General features: G+C 59.5%; 1 protein-coding gene across 1 annotated transcript; it reads right to left on the bottom strand.

The window, feature by feature from the left end:
- Nucleotides 1–1,711: 1,711 nt before the first annotated feature.
- On the bottom strand, nt 1,712–21,555 carry WSCD2 (WSC domain containing 2; the record flags this gene model as incomplete). The annotated part of the gene is made up of 8 exons (XM_082491584.1): nt 21,165–21,555; nt 14,604–14,718; nt 11,938–12,122; nt 10,307–10,428; nt 8,871–9,045; nt 7,512–7,676; nt 5,008–5,208; nt 1,712–2,064 (listed from the first exon to the last, which is right to left on the bottom strand). Exons 1-8 carry the CDS (start codon nt 21,544–21,546, stop codon nt 1,712–1,714), a joined length of 1,698 nt encoding a protein of 565 aa, XP_082347710.1. The 5' UTR covers nt 21,547–21,555.
- Between the last annotated feature and the right edge of the window lie 288 nt (nt 21,556–21,843).

The raw sequence follows: 21,843 nt of genomic DNA, 5'->3' as shown, positions 1-21,843 counted from the left end.
GCCCCCCCCCCCAGCCCTAGCAGCGCTGCCCACGTCCCCTCCGCACGCGCGTTAGAAAAATATATTTTATTTAAATTCTCCTTTTTTTTTTTTTTTGTGGTTTTTTTTTTTTTTTTTTGTCACCCCGTGGAATTTTCTTCTCTCTTTGACTATAGATTGAGCGGCGCCGCGAGATTTCCACCCGCGCCCGCGTTTCCGGCAAGATCGAGAGTTAAAAGCCAATCGTTAAAACGCCTAACTCTAGAAAAGGCTGCGGACAAGATATGGCTTTTGCACCTACATCCAAAGGGGACTCGCGGGTTGGAAGGAGGATGGGAAGCTGGTTCGGGGCAAAGGCAGGACTGGGACGGGCTGGGAGGGCGGCGCGGGGCGGGGGAGGGCGGGGGACCGCATGCAGCTCTGCACAAAGCCAACCTGGCGAAGGGCATCCTCCCGCCGCGCGCGCGTGGAGGTCCTTTGGTTTCGCTTCTTGCGGGCGGGCAGCGGGCGAGGGTGGGGGGGGGTCCCCAAAACTGCTTCGGGGGGGGCTGTTTGAGCTTTTGAAATGAGGCACGGATGAGCTTGTGGGTGCCATAAACTCTGTCCGGGGCCAACGTCCCCCTCTCCGGCATCATCCACACACGTGGGGGTGGTTCCCACCCGCAGCTCCCGGGTGGGGGTCACAGCCTTCACCCCCCCCCCCCCCGGGCACCGGGGCTGCAGCAGCAACACTGTGCGGTGCTGTGGTTTGCGACGCCGACCTCCCACCATCTCCAGGCTCAGGGAGGGTCCCCACGGGACAGGGCACAGGGGACACACACACACACACAGCCACCTCGTCTGGAGGCATCGCCCTTCCCGATTTCCATAACCTCCGACTGGGATCCATGGGAGCATCACCCATGTGGGGCCAACCCCCTCCTCCCCCCCGCACCGGTCTCTCCTCCCTTGGGAAGGCCAATGGGCTCCATCCAGGGATGGACCGCCACTTTCCAAGGATGGCCGAGGAGTGAGGGGTGGTTTGGGATACCCACCCACCGCGGCAGCGTGCCGGCACCGGGGCGGGGGGTGTGTGGGGGGGTGTGTGCGTCAGGCACGGCATGAGCAACACGGTGTCCCCGCCGGCCAGCCCGAAGGGACAGGCAGGAATATCCCACCGTGTTGCCACGGAGCCGAAAACAGGAGCGGGATGGAGCAGGAACCCTGTGGTGGGAAAGGCACTCGCATCCCCTCGGTGGTGCTGCCGTGCCCGGCTCCACGTCGGCATCAGCCGAGCAAGCTCAGCGATGGCTGAGGACCATTCCTCGCTCATGGCTCCACGTCGGCATCGGCCGAGCAAGCTCAGCGATGGCTGAGCACCATTCCTCACTCATGGCTCCACGTTGGCATTGGCCGAGCACTGTCATGGCTCCACGTCGGCATCGGCCAAGCAAGCTCAGCGATGGCTGAGGACCATTCCTCGCTCATGGCTCCACGTCGGCATCGGCCAAGCAAGCTCAGCGATGGCTGAGGACCATTCCTCGCTCATGGCTCCACGTCGGCATCGGCCGAGCAAGCTCAGCGATGGCTGAGGACCATTCCTCGCTCATGCAGGGAGTTGATTAACAGCGAATATAGCAGCAGATGGAGAATTTAAAAGAAAAGCCACCCACTGGGTGGAAGTAGGCAGAGGCCGGGGAGACCGAGCCTTTCCTCGCCACGGGGGGTCGAGTCCCCCCCGCCGTCGTCACCATCATCTCGGGTAGTAGTCATCGGGGACCCCCGACAGATTTCGGAGTTTCAGAGCCGCGTCCACCGTTTTGATGTAGGCGCTGATGGTCTTCCTCATCTCGGGGGTGTAAGGGTCATACTCCAACTTCCGCAAGCCGGAGCGCTTAAAGTTGCCGTCCTTCTGTCCCTCGACGCAGAGCAGCCTGTCCTCGCAGGCGGCGATGCCCAGCAGCCCCACCATCCGCTGCAGCTGCACGAAGAGGTCCCGCTTCAGGTCCTCGAAGTGCACCACCAGCACCTTCTTGCCGTAGCGCAGCCAGTCGAGGGTGTGGGTCGCCCACCACGGCGCGTAGTTGGCCACGAACTCCGGCCACTCTGGAAGGAGCGGAGGAGACGGTTGGCGGGGGTGTCCCCCCCTCTTTGTCTCCCGTGGCCCCCGCATCCCCCGTCCTAGGGCCACCGCCTGCGCCTCCGCCTGAAATCTTTCAATTACCCTTCTCGCTAATTGATCCGCCCATAAAAATCAGGTGATGAAAGGGATAATGAAACATCAGTAATAAGCCACAGCTCTCCTGGCAGTGCCGTACACATCTATCTTATGACGCATAAAAGCTCCGGCTATCTGCCTCTTCCCCTTGTCCTCCCCCAGAAAGCAATGCCTGATTAATAGCTTAACTGTATTTAATTCCCCGAGGAATCATTAAACACAGTATCTGTTTCATTAAACAGCTACAGGACAATTCACCTTGTGTAATCATATCACATAAAACTTTGCTTTGGAACCGCTCCAGGGATATCGTAAAATTAATGTCACGGAACCAAACGGGGGTTTCGCGGCACCCGCGGGCTCCGCACAGGGCTGAGAACGGGGAGGAAGGAAAATTTCACCCCCCCAGTACCAGCGGCTGTGGGAGAGGCCGCGAGAATGCACTGCTTTTTCCAAAAATTGCCCCAAAATGAATTCCCGGGAGCAGGAAACGGTTCGGGGAGGCGGGCTGCGGGGAGCAAAGGGCTTTGTGCAGGGAAGGGGGGGGGAAGGACCCCACGCCCCGTCTGAACTAATCACCTTTAATCACTTTTTTTTTTTTTTCCCCTCGGGATGATTCACTTATTTAACCGCGCGCCCGAGCGCTAATTGCCAACCTGGCGCAAACGAGCTGTGCCCGTGGAGGGTTTGCTTCCCGCGCCGGTGGGAGGGCAGGGTGGGTGCTGAAGGTCCCGCGGGGACCCCCCCGGGCTCCACGGCCGGGGTCCTCCGTGGGCTGAGCCCCCACATGGGGGTCAGCACCGGGGGGGTCTCCAAACCCCTCTCTGGTGCCCACCCACAGCTCCCAGTGCCCCCCTCCCCCCCAGCCCGGCTAAAGTCCTCAAGCGATGGAAAACCTCCGTCTTTCCAGACAAGTTGTTCCAATGGTTATTTAACCTGACAATTAACCCATCAGCTAATTACGCCCATACGTCCTCTGGAAAGAATTTGGTGATGTATTTTGACGCGCGTCCAAGTTGGACCGTGCCGGGGTGGAGAGGAGGGTCCCCTCTGCCTGGACCCCCCCTCCCCTGCGGGGCACGAGGTGTGGGACAGGCCGGGGGGGGGTTGGGACCGGGAATACTCAGGAGGGTTCCCGTGGTGCTGCGGCTGCAGCGAGGGGATCGTCCCGCGTTCCCCCCTCCTGCAATTTGCAGTTGTGCTTTGGGGTGCAGCAGACGGGGATAAAACCTAGCAAGAGGCTCGTACCGCAGCGCGGCGGGGGCGATGCCAGCCCAGGGATGTGCCCAGGGGGAAAAACCACCGAGAAAGTAGTGTGACATATCTCTTCCCTGTTTTTTTTGGGGGGGATGGGAGAGCGGGGCTGGGCCGTCTCCGGCGCTGCCAGCACATGGCGATAACGCAATCCAGGCACATAGCAGCAACAACAGCAAAAGCTCCCCTTAAATAAACTCTGAATTAAGGGTAGCAGATGTTCAATCAAGCTAAATATTTTAACTCTTTCCAATGAAGTCAATTCCACAACAGCAATTTGTAAATTGCTATAATTAACAAGCCTCCGCAATACGCCTGTGCGTCGGAAAGGTGGTGTCTCCGGAGCAGATGGGCGCACAGGAACAACCTCCTGCCACCGCCTGGTCCGTGGGGACAGACCGGTGGCTGCCACCGCTCCCGCTGCCGGCGAGAGGGCGAGCATGGCACAGGGGCAGGGGGCTCCCCCAGCCCAGGGGCTCCCCCAGCCCAGGACCCCCCCCCAGCCCGGGGGCACTGCCCCGTGCGCCGCCGGGGTCCGTTCTCCTGCACCTCTGCCTTGGGGAAGGACAGAGAACGGGGGTTTGGCTCTGCCGGGGAGCGGGACTACCCCCCTTCCTCCTGACACCCCCCCGGGCAGGGTGGTCCTGCTGGGGTCCAGCATGGGTGGCAGCATGGAGATGCTGTAGCCCCACACCACCGAATGCGCCCACCAGGTGATGGGTGGAGATATCTGATGGATCCTGTCATGTTTTTAACCTCTCCTCACTCTCCACCCGCCCAGCCAAGCGTTCAGGCCAGCTGCCCTTGGCCTCGAAACGCTGCTCCAAAGAAGGGGCAGAGTTTGGGTCCTCGGGCTCCTGCTCACCCAACCCATTCCCTCCCCGCTGCTGTTGGACCTGTGTCCCCGGGCACCACCACCCCCACACAGCAACGAACAGCCAAGCATCTCTGCTTCCCCATCCCATCCCATCCCATCCCATCCCATCCCATCCCATCCCATCCCATCCCATCCATTCCCATCTCATCCCATCCCATCCCATCCCATCCATTCCCATCTCATCCCATCCCGTCTCCGTCCCATCCTATCCTACCCCATCCCATCCCATCCCATCCCATCCCATCCCATCCCATCCCATCCCATCCCGTCCCATCCCATCCCCATCCTGTCCCGTCCCGTCCTATCCCACCCCATCCTGTCCCATCCTGTCCTGTCCTGTCCCATCCTGTCCTGTCCTGTCCCATCCCAACCCATCCTAGCCCACCCCACCCCATCCCATCCCATCCCATCCCATCCCATCCCATCCCATCCCATCCCATCCCATCCCATCCCATCCCCATCCCCATCCCGTCCCACCCACTCAGGAGCCCTCAGCCATGCTAGGCGATGCTGTGGGTCATGCCAGGAGATGGACATGGTGACCCCAAAGGGGTGGCACAACCCGGGCTTCCCCCATGGGGTCCAGCTTCAGGCTCTGCTGGGCTTCAACAACACCTTTGCAGCTCCGGTGGCCGGGCTGGAGCAAAGCCACCCGGGACCCATGGGAGCTGGGCAGGGGCAGCCGAGCCCACCAGCCTACCTTTGCCCTTCCAGTGGGCATGAGCCGCGAAGCCGATGTGCCCCCCGTATTTGCGGTTGAACTCCGCCATCAGAGCCTTGTAGGGGTTTCGGATGAGCAGGATGGCCGAATCGAAGGATTCGATCTCCTTCTGTCCGCTCTCGTGGGTTTTGATGCAGATCGTCCTCCCGCTTCGCCAGTGGTCCCTCTCGCCCTTGAAGCCTGCCGAGACAGAGCGAGCGGGCGCCTGAGACGCGGCCGGTGCCGACGTTAATAAAAATAATAAAGGCGAGTCGGGCAAAGGGAAAGACGCAGGGAATATCGGCTTGCAAACTACAGTTGGATACAAGCAGTTGGGACTTGAAGTAGAATTTGCAGCCCTCTCCCAGATGGAAATCATTTATTTGCCTGAGCTACGAGTCAAGCCACGATGTAAGGTTCACGTCCGAGAGGGCGGGTGGCGGGCGCGGGGCTGTCCCCTCCCTGGCCGTGCTCGGCTCTTCTCAGCGAGATGGTCTGCAACAGCCTGACATTGCACAGCCCAGCTCTTCTCCGGGGCAAAGCACACCGCCACGACACAACTGCATTAATATACCTTATGCGTATATTGGTGGGGTCAAGAACATCTTTTTATAGCTATAATCTCCCTGGCCACTGCATTTAAACCCTCCCAATAAATTAAGAAAGGCAAAAAAGCCCTATGCCGGCGGGGATGCAGATGAGCCCAAGGGCTGCGGTGATGCCATGGGGGGGTCCAGAGAGGGGACCGCCATCCCCCGTGTCCCCTGCAGGGAGTACCAGGGCTGAGCCCGGCATCGCTCCCGGCCCCTTCCCACCACCGGCCCCCGCAAAGCACAACCCAAAGTACCCGGGAACAGCGTGTCGGCGGAGTGGAGCGGAGCTGAGCTGAGGGGGCAGATAAGCTGTAAGTAGCTGTATTACATCAATTATAGATGTGTAATTTGCTTTCCGCAGCCGCGCCGTGCGACGCGGGGAAGTGTGATGGCTAAGATGCCAGTTGCCTGGATACCTCCGGGTCCTCCGATGCGCTCAGCCCGGAATAAACACGAAACCTGTGCTCGGTCGGATGAGCAAAACCCGGCCAAGGCTTTCGCCCCGGGGGTGCTCCCCTCCGTGGGACGTGCGCTGCCGGCTGCAGCCCGGGTGGGTGCCAGCGCCGGGGGCTGGTATAGTCCGGGCTCCCTCACTCAGCGCAGAGCATCTCTGTCTCTGAAAGGCTGAATTTGGCAAATCTTGAAAAAAAAAAAAAAGGGCATCGCTGCCTACGGTGTCGGGCAAGCGGGGCTTTAGGGGTACCCTAGGTACGGTCCCCACCGGCACCACCCCAGGTACACATACCAGCTCCCCCCACGGCCGAGGAGGGATGGAGGATTTCCTCTCAAAGCCACAGAAGGAGAAGGAAAAGCAGGAGAAACCTTCAGGGTTTACGCATAAAACTATTGTAAATGGCTATAAAATGGGAGAAGCCGTCTTTTCCCTCCCCCTTGCATTATGGTGGGTTACTGGGAGGAGGTGGCTTCTGCCCGAAAAAGCTTCACGCCTGTCTCAAGCTTTTTTTTTGGCTTGAAACTCGCTGCTTAATTCGGGGTCCCCAAAGCCCACGTGCTGCCGGCCCTGGCACCAGTACGGTGGGCACAGCGCTGCTGCTTTGCCCCGGAGGGCACGAGAGGTGAGAGCCACAGCACCCCTCCTCCCTCAAAGATTTACTGGGCGAATACCTGTGTGGCTCAGGATGAGAAGATGGATCTCCACCAAATCTTTCAACCCGAGGAGAAGAGGCAGATGAGCTCAGCTCCCTCCTCCATCCCCCGCCATGAGCTCATCGGTGCTTTTTTGGCACTGCGAATATTCATTCATTTGGGTGTCGGTGTTCCCCGGCTGCCCTGATGCGTCGCTATTTTTATCTGCAGCTACTCGGGAAGCACGTGGGGACGTTTGTCCTCCAGGATACCGCTGCCACCAGCACCACCCGCTCCCAAATCCTGAAGCTGGAAGGCTGCATCCATCCCTCTCACCACGCAGCCATGACTTTCATCGGCTTCTCACTTCATGCATCCCGGGATGAGAGTGCCATAGCCCGCGAACACCAACTCCCGGGGAAATCTCCTCACAAGACCCCAACCGGCTTTTTCTTGGGGCAAAACACGCAGGAATTGCCTTGTCTGCCAGGGTTGGAGCTGCTCCGGTTCCTTCTCTAGAAAGTTCCAACACTCACAGCAGCCTAAAAACCAGCAGTGTGATGGAGAACACCCAGTTCTGCCCTAGATTGGTCCTGGCCAACGTTAGTGGGCAGCGTGGGGAGGTTACGGACAGAACAGATGCGACGTCAGGTCCCTCTGATACCCTTTGAACCAGCACACACCCAGCGCAAACCATCCCCCGGAGCAGCATCGGCGGTACCCGGCTCTGCCCTCCCCTTCCTGCAGACCCAAGGGATGGCACCAGGACCTTCTCCCGGCTCAGGTGGGACCGGTGCAGCCCTGGCAGCGGTCCCCGCTTCTCACCTTTGTTGTAGAGAGATCCGTCGAAATAGTAGCTGCCGGTGTAGAAGCCGGTGGCCAGCTCGATCAGGTGGCGTGCCCAGGTGTTGCCAGCGCCGGGGAAGCTGGCCAGGGCCACCAGCTGCTTGGCACGGGTGGGGAGAAACCTCCTGTCCATGCAGCGGTTGTCTGCAGCGAGAACCGGCCAAGGTACATCAGGGCTGCTGCGTGGTAACGTGCTTTTCCTACGGAGATCTCCCTCTTTTTCACAGAATCCCAGAATCCCAGACTGGCGAGGGCTGGCAGGGCCCTCTGGAGCTCCCCCAGTGCCACCCCCCGCCAGAGCGGGGGCACCTCCAGCAGTGGCACAGGACACCTCCAGGCGGGTTTGGAATGGCTCCAGAGGGGGAGACTCCCCCCTCTCTGGGCAGCTGTGCCAGTGCTCTGCCGCCCGCACAGGAGAGAAGTCCCTCCTCAGGTTGAGATGGAACTGCCCATGGTCACGTTTGTGCCCATTCCCTCTTGTCCTGTCACTGGGCACCACTGGAAAAAGCCTGTTCCCATCCCCCCGGCACCCGCCCTTGAAGGATTTATAAGATCCCCCCTCAGTCTTCTCCAGACTGAACAGCCCCACGGCCCTCAGCCTCTCCTCAGCAGAGAGATGCTCCAGTCCCCTCATCATCTCTGTAGCCCTTTACTGGACCCTCTCCAGCAGTTCCCTGTCCCTCTTGACCCGGGGAGCCCCGAACTGGACATGGTACTCCAGACGTGGCCTCCCCAGGGCAGAGCCGAGGGGGAGGATGACCTCCCTCGCCCTGCTGGCCACGCTCTGCTTGATGCCCCCCAGGATGCCATTGACCTTCTTGGCCACCAGGGCACATTGCTGGCTCACGGCCATCCCGTTGGCCACCAGCACTCCCAGGTCCCTTTCCCCAGAGCTGCTCTCCAGCAGGTCAGCCCCCGACCTGCACTGGTGCATGGGATTCTTCCTCCCCAGACGCAGTACCCTACACTTGCCATTGTTCAACTGCATTAGGTTCCTCTCCATCCCGCTGCCTCCTGGGAGGATGCTGGGGCAGGGCGCGAGGAGGCGGCTGCTCTAGGGAAAGTCGCCCTGCCCGAAGCACATAGGGACACCCCCAAAGAGTCCTGAACACCCCAAAAAGTCCTCAGAAGAGGGCTCTGCCATTCCCAGCTGCTTGCTGCCTGCCTGACTGGGAGACGCTGAGTAACACGGGTGCGTTTGCCGAGCGACGCTCCCGCTTCTTCAGGGAATGTGTCCCCGAGAAGGGGTTGGGAAACCGGTGCTGGCACCTACACCGGAGCGGTCCCTGCCTGTCCCCCTGCCTGGCAGCGGGCAGGACGAGCCCGGCGCCGCCTCACCTTGCACTTGGGTCTGGTAGACAAGGAGGTATTCGGCGGTGCCACAGCTCTCGAACTCCTCACCGGCGCATTTCTGGGCGCAGAGCTGCTCGTCCTCGCGCTCGTGCAGGGTGAAGAGCGTGGTGGGGAAACCGCAGCGGCAGGCGGTCCCGGCCAGGGCCGACAGCGGGTACTCCTGCGGGGATGGGCAAAGGGAGGGCAGGCGGTGACACCGATCCCGGCCCCCGCAGCAGGCAATTCCTCTGCCCCCTGCGCCCATCCTCGCCACCCCGGCCCCGTGGTGCAGCGCAGGGCGGTTTGCAGCATCCCTCGAGTTGGCTGCAGCATCCTTCAAGTTGGCTGCAGCATCCTTCGAGCTGGTTGCTGCATCCTTCGAGCTGGTGGCAGCATCCCTCGAGTTGGCTGCAGCATCCCTCGAGTTGGCTGCAGCATCCCTCGAGTTGGCTGCAGCATCCCTCGAGCTGGTTGCAGCATCTCTTGAGCTGGTTGCTGCATCCCTCGGGCTGGTTGCTGCATCCTTTGAGCTGGTTGCAGCATCCTTCCAGCCATTTGCACGAGCAGTTCGTTGCAGCCAACTAAAACCACCCAAGCCCCATTTTCCCCCGGCACGGCCGAGCTGCCTGCCGGCACATACAGCAATGCACCGCGCACCGGTGCTCCCGGCAGAGCTGCGGCATGTCATCTCTGAGCGTGCCACCCGCACCGAGGTTGCTGAAAGCCATCGGGTGGCCCCACGGCAGCCTCACCGGCGTTGCCAAGCGCAGAGTTACGAGGTCCGTTCGACGGCTGACAAGCGATTTACCACCGGGCTGTGCCAGCGCTGGGTTAATCGAGGGGCTCCGGTGATTTCCACCTCCCGGCCCCGAGCTCTCCCAGTGGCGATGGGAAAGCGGAGCCAGCGACGGAGCAGCCGCTCGTATTTAACTGGCGGGATGGTTTATTCCCCACCAGCCTCTGCCAGGGAGGCCACGAAGGGAGGCCACGACTGTCCCCACCTGCAGGTCTTTCTTGTCCTTCCACCTGGTCATTTACCTAATTTTAAGTAATAAATACTCCAGCAATGCCCGCTGCCAGCCTTTCCCCTGCCTGCTTATAGGCATCGCGCCCCAGGAGCAAACTGCATCGCAGCATCCCTGCACCAGGGTGGGACCCCGCGATGCTCCTGCCCAAATCTCCCCCCCCCCCCCAACCGGTGGCTGCCGCCTGCTGGGGGGGGGGGGGGGGGAAGGGGCAGGGAGCAGGCAGGGCAGGCAGCGGGGGCTGGACGACCCACCGTCCAGTCCCTCCCCACGGCAGAGACACCGACAATCAATTTGATCCTGTGCGATTTGGATATATATAATTACGACGCTAAATCACATTAAAATTTACCCAGTGTGACCCTTTCTGATGATGATAAAGCTGTTGACCTGCACACCCCCTCAGTCCCCCGGTACCTTCTCGGTGCAGAAGTCCACGCATTTGTCCACCGACATGTTGAGCATGAGCTGGCTGACGGGCAGGGCGATGGAGACGTTGTCCGGCCGGCGGAAGCACCCCCGAAATATCGCGCTGCCGTCTGCGAGGGAGAGAGGCCACCGCGGCGCTGAGGGCGATGCTGGCCCGACCGCGGGGAGCAGCGGCCGCACCCCAAAAAACGATGCCGCTGCCACCCTGCGCATCCCCAACCTCGGGAGCCTCTGCGTGCCCCGGTGTCCCCATCCCCGTCCCCCACCGCTCCTCTCCAGCCGCCCATGGGCACAGCGGCTGCTTTTCCCCGGCTCTCCTCACCCTCCGGCCGCGAAGCCACGTTTGCTAACAAGCTCGCCCGGCTGCTGACGGTGCGAAACGAGAGCAAAAGCCCCCGGCAGCAAAGTCAGATCTAATTTTTTCCTCCCTGTTTTTCTCAGCTCGGTGACCCCAGCGTGCAGGAGGGATGGAGCCAGTGAGGAGAGCAGCGCTGGGGGTGGTCCCCTTCCCCGACCTCGGTGCCCTGAGGGGTCCCATCCTGCATCCTCGCTCACTGCTACGTGTCCCCGGGCACCCTCGGCCCCTCTCCGGGGCTGCTTCTCCACCGGGTGATTCGTGGTGGGAGCTCTGAATGCCACCACCCTCTTTCCCATTGCTTTGGGACAAGGAAAGAAAAGCAACAAATGGGGATAATTATAGCACTGCCTAATTGGGAGCATCCTTGGCTCCGTCTGGAGCTCCCACACATCCTTCATCGTGCAGCCAGCTCTGCCGGCAGCACACATGGAACACGACGACGATCCTGTTTGGCCACCAGGAAAGAGGTCTTCATCCAGAGCCTCCCAAAATACTCAGATACTGTATTCAGGTTTGGGCCCCTCACGACAAGAAGGACATTGAGGTGTTGGAGTGTGTCCAGAGAGGGGCAATGGAGCTGTGAGGGGTCTGGAGGACAAGTCTGGTGAGGGGCGGCTGAGGGCCCTGGGGGTGGTCAGCCTGGAGAGGAGGAGGCCGAGGGGAGACCTTCTCGCTCCCTACAGCGCCCTGAAAGGAGGGGGCAGTGGGGGGGAGTCGGGCTCTGCTCCCAAGGAAAAGGCGATGGGACAGGAGGAAACGGCCTCAAGCTGCACCAGGGGAGGTTTAGGATGGATATTAGGAAAAATTTCTTCACCGAAAGGGTTATCAAGCACTGGCACAGGCTGCCCACGGAAGCGGTGGAGTCACCATCCCTGGAGGGATTTAACAGACGGACAGATGTGGTGCTGAGGGACATGGGTTAGTGGTGGACTGGGCAGTGCTGGGTTAATTGTTGGACTCAATGATCTTCAAGGTCTTTTCCAACCTAAATGATTCTACGATGCCCTGAATTCCTGGTGGGATCCTTGGGGTTCCCCACCCCACCCAGCCCTGGCCGGTGGCCATCCCTGCTGGGGCATCCCTGCTGGAGGATCCCTGCGGTTCGCAGCAGCAAAACAATCCCATCCATAGACCTGAACTGCTTTCAGACCACCTCTGCTGAGCCATCACTCAGCTTACGCAGCACGGGGACACCGGCGCTCCCTGGGGCCGGCACCGCCAGGAGTTCCCGAACCGGAACGCGTTGATGTCGCCAACTTACATCTCCTGGCGGACTCCTGGGCCAGCTCCAGGCGGTAGATGGAGAGGCGGTTGACCCCGCCGCAGGTGTTGCTCCTCTCCCCCTTGCACGCCATGTTGCACTCGGACTCGCTGGCGTTGGACGCCTGGATCTTGTGTCCGCAGTAACACTCGGCGCCGAACTCCAGCCCCGCATAGAGGTAGCCCCTGGGGAGAGGGAGACGGGGGGGGGGGGGGGGGGGGGCTCAGCACATCCCCGGGCATCCCCCCGCCTCCAGGGGCTTTTGCAGGAGCATCCCCGCTGCAGCCAGCTCACGGCCAGCGCTGGAAGCAGCACCGCATCCCAAGGATGCATTGTTGGACTGAATGATCATTGTAGGTCCCTTCCTACTGAAAATATTCTATTCTATTCTATTCTATTCTATTCTATTCTATTCTATTCTATTCTATTCTATTCTATTCTATTCTATTCTGTTCTATTCTATTCTATTCTACTCTGTTCTGTTCTGTTTTATTCTGTTCTACTCTTCTATTCTTTCTATTCTATTCTATTCTATTCTATTCTATTCTATTCTATTCTATTCTATTCTATTCTACTCTGTTCTGTTCTATTCTATTCTGTTCTGTTCTGTTCTATTCTATTCTACTCTGTTCTGTTTTATTCTATTCTACTCTGTTCTATTCATTCTATTCTATTCTATTCTATTCTATTCTATTCTATTCTATTCTATTCTATTCTATTCTATTCTATTCTATTCTATTCTATTCTATTCTATCCTATTCTATTCTGTTCTGTTCTGTTCTACTCTATTCTGTTCTATTCTATTCTATTCTATTCTATTCTATTCTATTCTATTCTATTCTATTCTATTCTATTCTATTCTATTCTGTTCTGTTCTGTTCTGTTCTGTTCTGTTCTATTCTGTTCTGTTCTATTCTATTCTATTCTATTCTATTCTATTCTATTCTATTCTATTCTATTCTATTCTATTCTATTCTATTCTGTTCTATTCTATTCTATTCTACTCTGTTCTGTTCTGTTTTATTCTGTTCTACTCTTCTATTCTTTCTATTCTATTCTATTCTATTCTATTCTATTCTATTCTATTCTATTCTATTCTATTCTACTCTGTTCTGTTCTATTCTATTCTGTTCTGTTCTGTTCTATTCTATTCTACTCTGTTCTGTTTTATTCTATTCTACTCTGTTCTATTCATTCTATTCTATTCTATTCTATTCTATTCTATTCTATTCTATTCTATTCTATTCTATTCTATTCTATTCTATTCTATTCTATTCTATTCTATCCTATTCTATTCTGTTCTGTTCTGTTCTACTCTATTCTGTTCTATTCTATTCTATTCTATTCTATTCTATTCTATTCTATTCTATTCTATTCTATTCTATTCTATTCTATTCTGTTCTGTTCTGTTCTGTTCTGTTCTATTCTGTTCTGTTCTATTCTACTCTATTCTGTTCTGTTCTATTCTATTCTATTCTATTCTATTCTATTCTATTCTCCACGGACCACAGAGATCACAAAGCAGGAGACAGCGACACTTCTCACAGGCAGGGAGGATGTATCAGGTGCTGCCGGAGCAGGAATAAGTGATGGGGACTTTGCTCGGCTTCACAGCACGGAGCTGTGCTGCTCGGTACGGCTTGGATTTGAAAGGGGGAGGATTGCAGCGCAGGTGGGTGCTCGCCAAGTGCCAGTCGAGCTGGAAACCCACTGGAGAGCACCGGCAAGTCCCGCTGCAGGGCTGCCGGCGCTGCAGGGGGGCTCTGGCGTGGATCAGCCCCACGTCGGCACTGCTGAAGATGCGCCACAGCAGCCGGCTCGGCTCACGGCACACATCCATCACGCCAAGCATCCTGCTGAGGAGGATGAGCGCTATGGCAGGAACCCCCAGCAATCAGCGATGGTCCTTTGCAGCATCATCCCCAGGTGCCGTGGGATGCTGCACTGATGGGCTTCAGCTCCGGGGGATTTTGGAGACAGCAAACTGCCCGCAATGTGCCCCACCGGCACAGACCGTGTTGAAGCTGCCCCGAGCAGCTGTGGCTGCCCCATCCCTGGAGGTGCTCAAGGCCGGGTTGGACGGGGCTGGGAGCAACCTGGGCTGGGGGGGGGTGGCCCTGCCCGGGGCAGGGGGTGGCACTGGGTGGCCTTCAAGGTCTCTTCCAACCCAAACCATTGGATGATTCTATGTTTGGGGCACATCCTTCATGTAACACTGGGGAAAGGAGAAAACTTCTGCAGCCAGCAGTGAGGGTGTCTCTCCAGCTGCTCACAGATGCACTTTGGCAGCTGGGAAGGTCGAAGAAGGCTGTTTTGGTGGGGGACAGCGTTTTGGTGGGGCCATCCCTGGGTGGACAGAAGTGCTCAAGGCTCTCCCAGCACCCAACTGGAACCCTCACACCCCCCTGGATGGAGGATGGAGCCCCTCATCCCTCTCGATCCCCCCTTTTTCCAGGGGAGAAAACTGGGGTCCTGGAAAACACCAGTGAACTTAAAAAAAAATAAAAAAAATATATATATATATCAAAATGACATAAATCAAAAGAAAAAAGAAGGCAGGCGGGAGGAAGGGGAGGGGAGCAGCCGGGGCAGGGAACTGTGACAGCGCAGAAACGCTGGCGGTGTGCGGGAATTGATGAAGCCGCGGAGCCCGTTGCCCGCCCTACCGTTCGGCACAGTTGTCCTGGCAACGGAAGACTGTCATCTTCTTGTAGTCAAAGAAGGACACGCCGCGCAGCGTTCGCCGGCGAGTGTTGTCCACGTAGCAGCCGATGTATCTTGCTGGGGGGAGGGTAGAGGAGAGGGGGGTAAGAACCAGCCGGGGCTGAGCCCACCAATTCCCACCCCCCTCTTTTAATTTTTCCCCAAAATAGGGATGTTCAGCGATGCGCCCTGTTCATCTGCTTTAGAAACACATGCTCTGGGTACAACGTGCAAGGAAAGGTAGGTAAAGCCCAGAAAGCACCTCGGATAGGAAGGATGCTGTGGCTCCGCACCGAGGCTTCTCCTCTCCGTCCTCTGCCTTCCCGCCGGCCTCAACACCGAGCAGAGCAAAGCGGCTCCAAAAAGAGAGGAGTTCTATGGTAAAATAACCCACCCCCTTTGCTTTGCCCCGCCAGGAGCGCAGGGGTGGGCAGAGTGGAGAAATACACTTTAAAACAAATTTTCTTCGGCCAGCGGCTCGTTTTCCCCAGTCCCAGAGATCAAGGCAGGGGATATTTGCCGAGCACTAACACTTGGCAAAGCAAAGGCCGATGGCTGCGCCGAGAGCAAATGAAGATGTGGCAGAGAGGGAATAGAGCTGAATAAATAGTTACGATGAAATCATTTATTTGACAAGTGTAGCCTTTCCCAATCATCCGAAACCAAACAGCCATCTCCTTGCCTGGGCGGCCGTTGCAATGCTCCGCGTTGGCTGTGGGTTCTCGGTAGGGGTGAGCGCCCTGTTGCCGCTCGGTCTCCTCGTTAGTACCCCCGTTACTCCTGCTCCCAGCCGAGCATTTGCTGCGAGGAAGGTGTATTGCCGCCGGCAGAAGGATGCGGCGCCGGTGCAGGGATGCTCAGCATCCTCGCTGCCTGAGAAGGACGGGGGTTTCGGGAGCCGGTGGGATTAGCCAGCCGGTAATCCGCTAACGAGGTACCCGTGAACAGGTTGTGGCAGAGGATGCGTGGGTCAGCCGCGTGGCGCAGGTGGCCCAGAGAAAGGGGAGGGCGGCCCTGGGGACCAGTGGCCGGGTCTCACCAGCCTGGGGGCGATGGCAGAGCCGGTTTGGAATCCAAAACCGCTCTGGCTGACCTCGCTGCCTGTTTCAGGTACGCATCCCCAGTGAATGCAACGGAAATCTTTCGCTTTTCGTTATCCTGAAATATCTGCTCCACTCTCGGGGCATCTTCTGCAGGAGGCTGCCACGGGGCACCCCCGTCCTGCAGCAGTCCCGGAGCCCACGCGGTGGCCTCTGGCTTTGAGCCGCTGCTGCAGAGTCCCACCCTGGGGACACAGAAGGAGGGGCTCCTGTCCCTTCGGGGCCGTTGGATCCCCAGCCAAGGAGTTGTTTGTCGCAGCACCAACCCCCCCTCCAGCTGCGCCCCCCGGGGCTCTGGCCCCAGCACCCCAGTCAGGGGCTTTGGGAAAGCACCGGGATAGTCAGCAGCACAGGAGCGGGCAGGAGCGGAGGGGAGCGAAGAGCGAAGCCATGGCTCTAGGCAAGCAAGGTGCATCTTCCCGGACATCATTACCACCCCGTGTCTCTCCTTCCACCTCCGTGTCTCCATCTCACGCCAAATCATCCCTCTAATAACAGAGCATCCGCACATTGCCCCAAACCAATACCAAACCACGACACGGGGCAACACTTCTCACCTCCTGCTTGCATTCAGCATCAGTTGGAGGGGGGTCCCTGACACCAACTCCACGTGTACACCCCACCGACGGTGTGGCCCACACATAGACAACCCCCCCTTTCCCCACCGCCCCGCACGGCGCAGACCCCACCAAGCGCCGCAAACCACCTTGCCCGAGCCAGCCCCAGGAGGAAGGCGGAGGAGAAAGCTCGCGAGAAACGCGCTCCTGCTAACTTGAACCGCCAAAGAGTCATAACTCACCGCTCCCAATTACTCTCAGCAAAACGCGGCATTTCCGCAGCGCTGAGCAGGTTTCGGCAGGTCGGCTCATTTGGGTTGTGACAGATCTAACCGGCGTGGGATTACTCCGAGTGGTTTGCACGGAGCCGGTGACTGATGTGCATTACCTTCAATCCACTGCTCTTGACATATGGGCGCTGCAACTTATTAGGAAGGCGACCGGAATAATTAGGGAGAGACGAGGACAATAAGAGGAGGAGGAGCGAGCAGGGGGCGACGCGGGAAGGCGGGCGGTGGGGTTGGGGACAGCGTGCAGGAGGGTGCTGAGCAGCGCGGGGGGGACCTGCCCCGGCACACAGCTTTCACAGGGCCAAGAGGCATTTTGGAGCACGTTGGAAACACGCGTGTGAACAGACACGCAGATCCACCCAGCAACAGCCGTTAAAATTCCCCAAACATCTCACTCTTCCGGGCTGGTCACCGGGGCCGTCGGCGTTGTAAATTCGTCTTTAACATCTTAATGTCAAACTTAACGTAAAGTTTGGTCTTTCAGAGAGCACCGCAGCTTTTGGCTGTGGTGCAGCACACGCGCATGAACCGCTTTGGGTCCCCGTTGGGTGCGGGCACGGGGCGCAAGCAGGGACACCCCCCCCCCCCGGGGCGCTGCGCCCGCGCTCGGGGACAGCGGGTGACCCCGTCTGTGTGGGGTGACGCGGGTCGTCCCCCTGCGACGTCGCCCCGACCCCCGCGGCGCGCTCAGGGCTGCTCCCCCGCCCCGACAGCAATGGCGTTGGGTCACTAATGGCCCCCCCACACCCCCGGGGAGCATCCCAGCAAATCCCCCAGCCGCGCTCTCCGGAGCGGTGCCGTCGGGTCCCTGCTCCTGTGAGCCGGGATCGGCACTGCTGGTCCATCGGGGGGGCAACACCTCTGTCCGTCCATCCTCCCTCCCGCCGCTCGAGCGCCCCCTCCCCCCCCCGCGCCCACCCGCCACCGTTTAAGCAAGTCAAAGGCAGAAGAGAAGTGTTTTCGCAGAGTGATGCTTGAAACAAAGATCTGCCCTTGATTTTCCAGCTGGGTGATGTGAGCACGGGATACCGGTGACAGCAGCTTCAGGAAGGGCGGCCCACGCTCACCACCCCTGGGACAACCGTACCGGTGTCGGAAGATATAGGGACATCTTCAGCTGCCTGCCTGCGGCGGATGGTCCCCATTTCTCCGTGACATTGCTTGCTCCGTGTGTCACGGGGGACGGCAAAGGACCCATCCGGCAAAGGACCTGAGATGGATGTGGCAGAGAGGGAGCCATGCCGGGCACCGCCAGGCGGGGGACAGTGCTTGCTCCCCTCCCCGGCTTCACCATCCGAAAATGCCCCCAGATTTGAGGCAGGAGATGCGCCTTCGCAGGGGGATGCAGATGAGCCAAAGTCGTTCCCGGGCAGACGGGGCTGTCCTCAACCCGCGCCTTGACCTGACCCTGCGGCTCCATCGGCACGGCCGGGAGAGGGAGGAGGAGGAGGAAGAGGAGGAGGAGGAAGAGGAGGAGGAGGAAGAGGAGGAGGAGGAAGAGAAGGAGGGATGCGCATCGCCCCAGCAAGCCAGAGCCGCGCATGGCACTAGCTAAACCAGAGCCGATTTTAGGAGCAGTATTCCCTCTGGACCGATTTCACGTGGCAGAGCCTCCACAGCCGCCTTGTTAAGCCGTCCCCTACTTAATTATCCCCGCTGTTAAAATCCGCCTGTTCCCGCCAGACGGCCCGGGGAAGCAGCGGGCGCTTTGGCGAGGAGCAGGGGAGCGAGGCAGGCGCTCAGCACCCGTCCCCCGAGGCTCCCCCAGCCCCACGGGCACGCCGGGCTCGGGGGATTTCTCAAGCTGGAGGATTTCTCCGCACCATCCCGCTTGGGAGCCGCCGAGATGCTCGCGTGGTGGCACCGCATCCCCTCCAGCTGCCGGCTCTGCGCTGGCTCCCACTATCCGCTGCTGAGCCTTCCCACGCGAGATTAAAAAGAGGAATGATGACATTCCCAAACCACCTACGAGCAGCTAAAGCCAGCGATGCCCGAGCCCAGCATCCCTTCCCCGTGCCTCGCGGCCCCCGCCGTGGCCGGGCACGGGGAGGCGGCGGCGCCGCCGGCAGAGGTTAATGGCGGTGGACGCGTCGCATATGGCCGGGGACGGGAGCGGTGCTTGGGGTTTTCGTGGTGAGTGACAGCTTGGGCTCGCGAACCATCTGCCGAGGATTCGCTAAACGTCAGTTCACATTAATGGAGCAACGCGGCCACCAGCGCCTCCGAAACGCTCCCGGAGCCCCCTCTGCACGCAGGGCACAGCGGGGAAACCCCCTTTCGTCTCATTTTAGCATGAGAAAGTCCCTTAAGCACCACAAGCCACTTTTCCTCCTGCTTCCAAGCCTGGACCGCGCACCTTGCCCGGAGTGAACGTGAGCACAGACCTGCCGCGGGGCCGGTGGCCGAGGAGGAGCCGCCAGTGGCCGAGGAGGAGCCCCCGGTGGCTGAGGAGCGGGGCAGGGGGACCAAGCGTGGCTCAGCATGGTGACCTCTATGAAACCCCCCATTTGCCATAGGGTTGGGGGGTTCCGGCTTCTCCCCAAGCCCCACACCCCCTCCTGCTCCATCGAGGGTCCGGGGAGCTGCGGCCCCCAGCCCGGGCTGCCCGGGGGATCGCGCATGGGGTGGGCTCCTGAGCAAGTTGTCTTGAGTTGTGTTCAGTTTTGGGCCCCCCACGACAAGAAGGACATTGAGGCGCTGGAGCATGTCCAGAGAGGGGCAACGGAGCTGTGAGGGGTCTGGAGGACACGTCTGGTGAGGGGCGGCTGAGGGCCCTGGGGGTGGTCAGCCTGGAGAGGAGGAGGCCGAGGGGAGACCTTCTCGCTCTCTACAACGACCTGACAGGAGGGGGCAGCGAGGGGGAGGCTGAGCTCTTCCCCCCGCTGACAAGTGGTAGGACGAGAGGAAATGGGTTCAAGCTATGCCAGGGGAAGTTTACATTGGATATTAGGAAACATTTTTTCTCTGAAAGGGTTATCCAAGATTGGAAGAGGCTGCGCAGGGCGGGGGTGGATTTGCCATCCCTGGAGGTGTTTAAAAAAGGGGTAGAGGTGGTACTTGGGGACGTGGTTTAGAAGTGGCTTTGTCAGGTTGGGTTCATGGTTGGACTTGATGATCTTAAAGGTCCCTTCCTGCCTCAGCAATTCTACGATTCTATGAATCTAAGCCCGGCTTTGGGGCACGGGCTCGCTCAGGCAAAGCAGTCTTCACGTTCATGGGGCTCCCATCATTGTGCATCCCCCCCCCCAGAGATCCCACCCACCCCGGCGCTCGGGAGGGGGGAGCGAGCAGCACCGGGCAGAGAAGAGCCCGGCGGCATCCCAACACCTCTCCAGCACTTCCCGCTCCCGATTCCCTTCCGAGTTTCGCCACCGCCGCCGCTCCTGCCCTGAATGCCGATGCATGCGGCGTGCCGCTGCTGCGGCCGCGCGGCGCTGGAGCAATAAGCGGGATCGCTCCTTCTCCGCGTTATTAACGACGAGAAACCGTAACGGCTTCCACAGCAGCCGAAGGCGCGAGATGCTCCTTTGCCGGCAGAGAGGGGACGCGGGGTGCGTTTGGGTGAGGTTTGCCGGCACTGGGTGCCCGTGGGTGCCGGCGAGGAGGGAGCGGGGGTGGGGGGCGATGAGCTGAATAACCTCTGGGATGCAAAAGCCCCCGACGGGCAGCTCTCAGCCACCCAAATTCAGAGCGAGCGCGCAACGCTGCCTGCGTACGAGCTGCCTTCGGGATGAATAGATGGCATTTTAAAAATCAATGAGAGCTACTACATCCGCTTATCCTTGTTCGTTAATAACGGTCCCACGCGACAATCCACCGTGCACCCCAGGCAGCCGCCGGGCAGGGATCTCCCGGCTCGAAAAGGCGAACCCCGGCGCCGCCGGCGCTCCTGCGCCGGCACAGCAATGGCAGCCACCCCCCTGCCCGGACACCCCGGCAATGCCAACAACCGGCCACCAGTCTGGTTTTAGCGTTCATCGGGGCCAATAGGATTAAACCGGAATTCGGCACGTGGCACAGCCAAAGGATGGGGTGGAGATGGGGTGCAGCATCTCCCCCGGCTGGCACCCCCAAAAGCGTACGGTGCGACGCGGAGCTTCCCGATGCGCACATGGGAAAGAGCGAAAATGGGAAAAGGAAAGTGGATTAATGGCACTGGGGGAGGGAGGGAGGGAGGGAGGGAGGGAGGTGGGGGAGGAGGGAGGTGAAGATCTTTTGGGGAACATCCTCTGGAGCGGTGGTCTCCAAAGCGGGGTGCTACACCCCAGGGGATGCGCACGGCAGTCCGTTGGGGCGCGGGGACGGAAATCTCAGCGCTCGAGTAGCCCGTGCGTGTGGTTTATAAATAAATAAATACACATCTACTGGGGGGGGCGCGCTCAGAAGATTGCTCCCGGTAGGGGTGCATGCCCAAACCAGCTCGGAGACCACTGCCCCGACGCAGGAGGCTTTCGCGGAATCACAGGATGGTCAGGGTTGGAAGGGACATCTGGAGATCATCCAGCCCAACCCCCAACCCCCAGGAGAGGGGGAAAAGGAGGGACCCCCACCCGGCCACGTGTGGCTCCGTCCCTTACCTCTGTCCTCCTCCTTCTCGTGGCCGCTCCTGCCCCTCAGCACCCGGCTCCGGCTGCTGCCGTAGTCTCCGGCTTTAGCCCTCTCCGCCGGTTCCTTGGAGGTGCTTTTGAACCAGGGGCCGTGCCGCCGTGCCCCCTCCGGCATCGTTGCCGCCGCCGCCGCCTTGAAGCCGCGGCTCAGCTGCATCACCCCCAGGTAGGGCAACCCCGGTCCTTCGCCGGCCCCGGGGCCGCGCTGGGTGCCCGTCACCGTGGGTTCCCCGGCGAAGCCCGAGTGCAGGAAAACCAAGCTGCCGGCTGCCAGGTAGAGAGCCAGCAGCGTGAAGAAACGCACGGGTTTTCGCCGAAAATACCGCTGGAGTTTTACCAATAATTTGGCCATAGCGTCTTCATCCCTTCCCCGGCAGCCGGCGCCGCGGGGGAGCTGCTCTCCGGCCCCAGGGATGCTCCGAAGGGGGGGGGGGTTGCCCACCTCCAGGCTGGAGGTGGCTCCTGGGCTGTACGGGGTGGGGTTGGGGGGGAGCAGATGGGTGCCCCCAATGCCCAGCAAGGTGAGGCTGTGCAAAGCTATCGCCCGACCCTAAAAAGTCCGGGAGGGCTGGAGAAAGAAACGGGGGTGGATTTTGAGAGCGTGCACAGGGGGTCTCTCCAGCGCTGGCTGTCACCGCCGTTCCCGGTT

The sequence above is a fragment of the Vanellus vanellus genome (genome assembly GCF_965231255.1).
Source record: "Vanellus vanellus genome assembly, chromosome: 16".
Taxonomy (NCBI): Eukaryota; Metazoa; Chordata; class Aves; order Charadriiformes; family Charadriidae; genus Vanellus; species Vanellus vanellus.
Note: the sequence above shows the minus strand (reverse complement) of the source record. Positions and strands in the feature narration are given on the sequence as shown.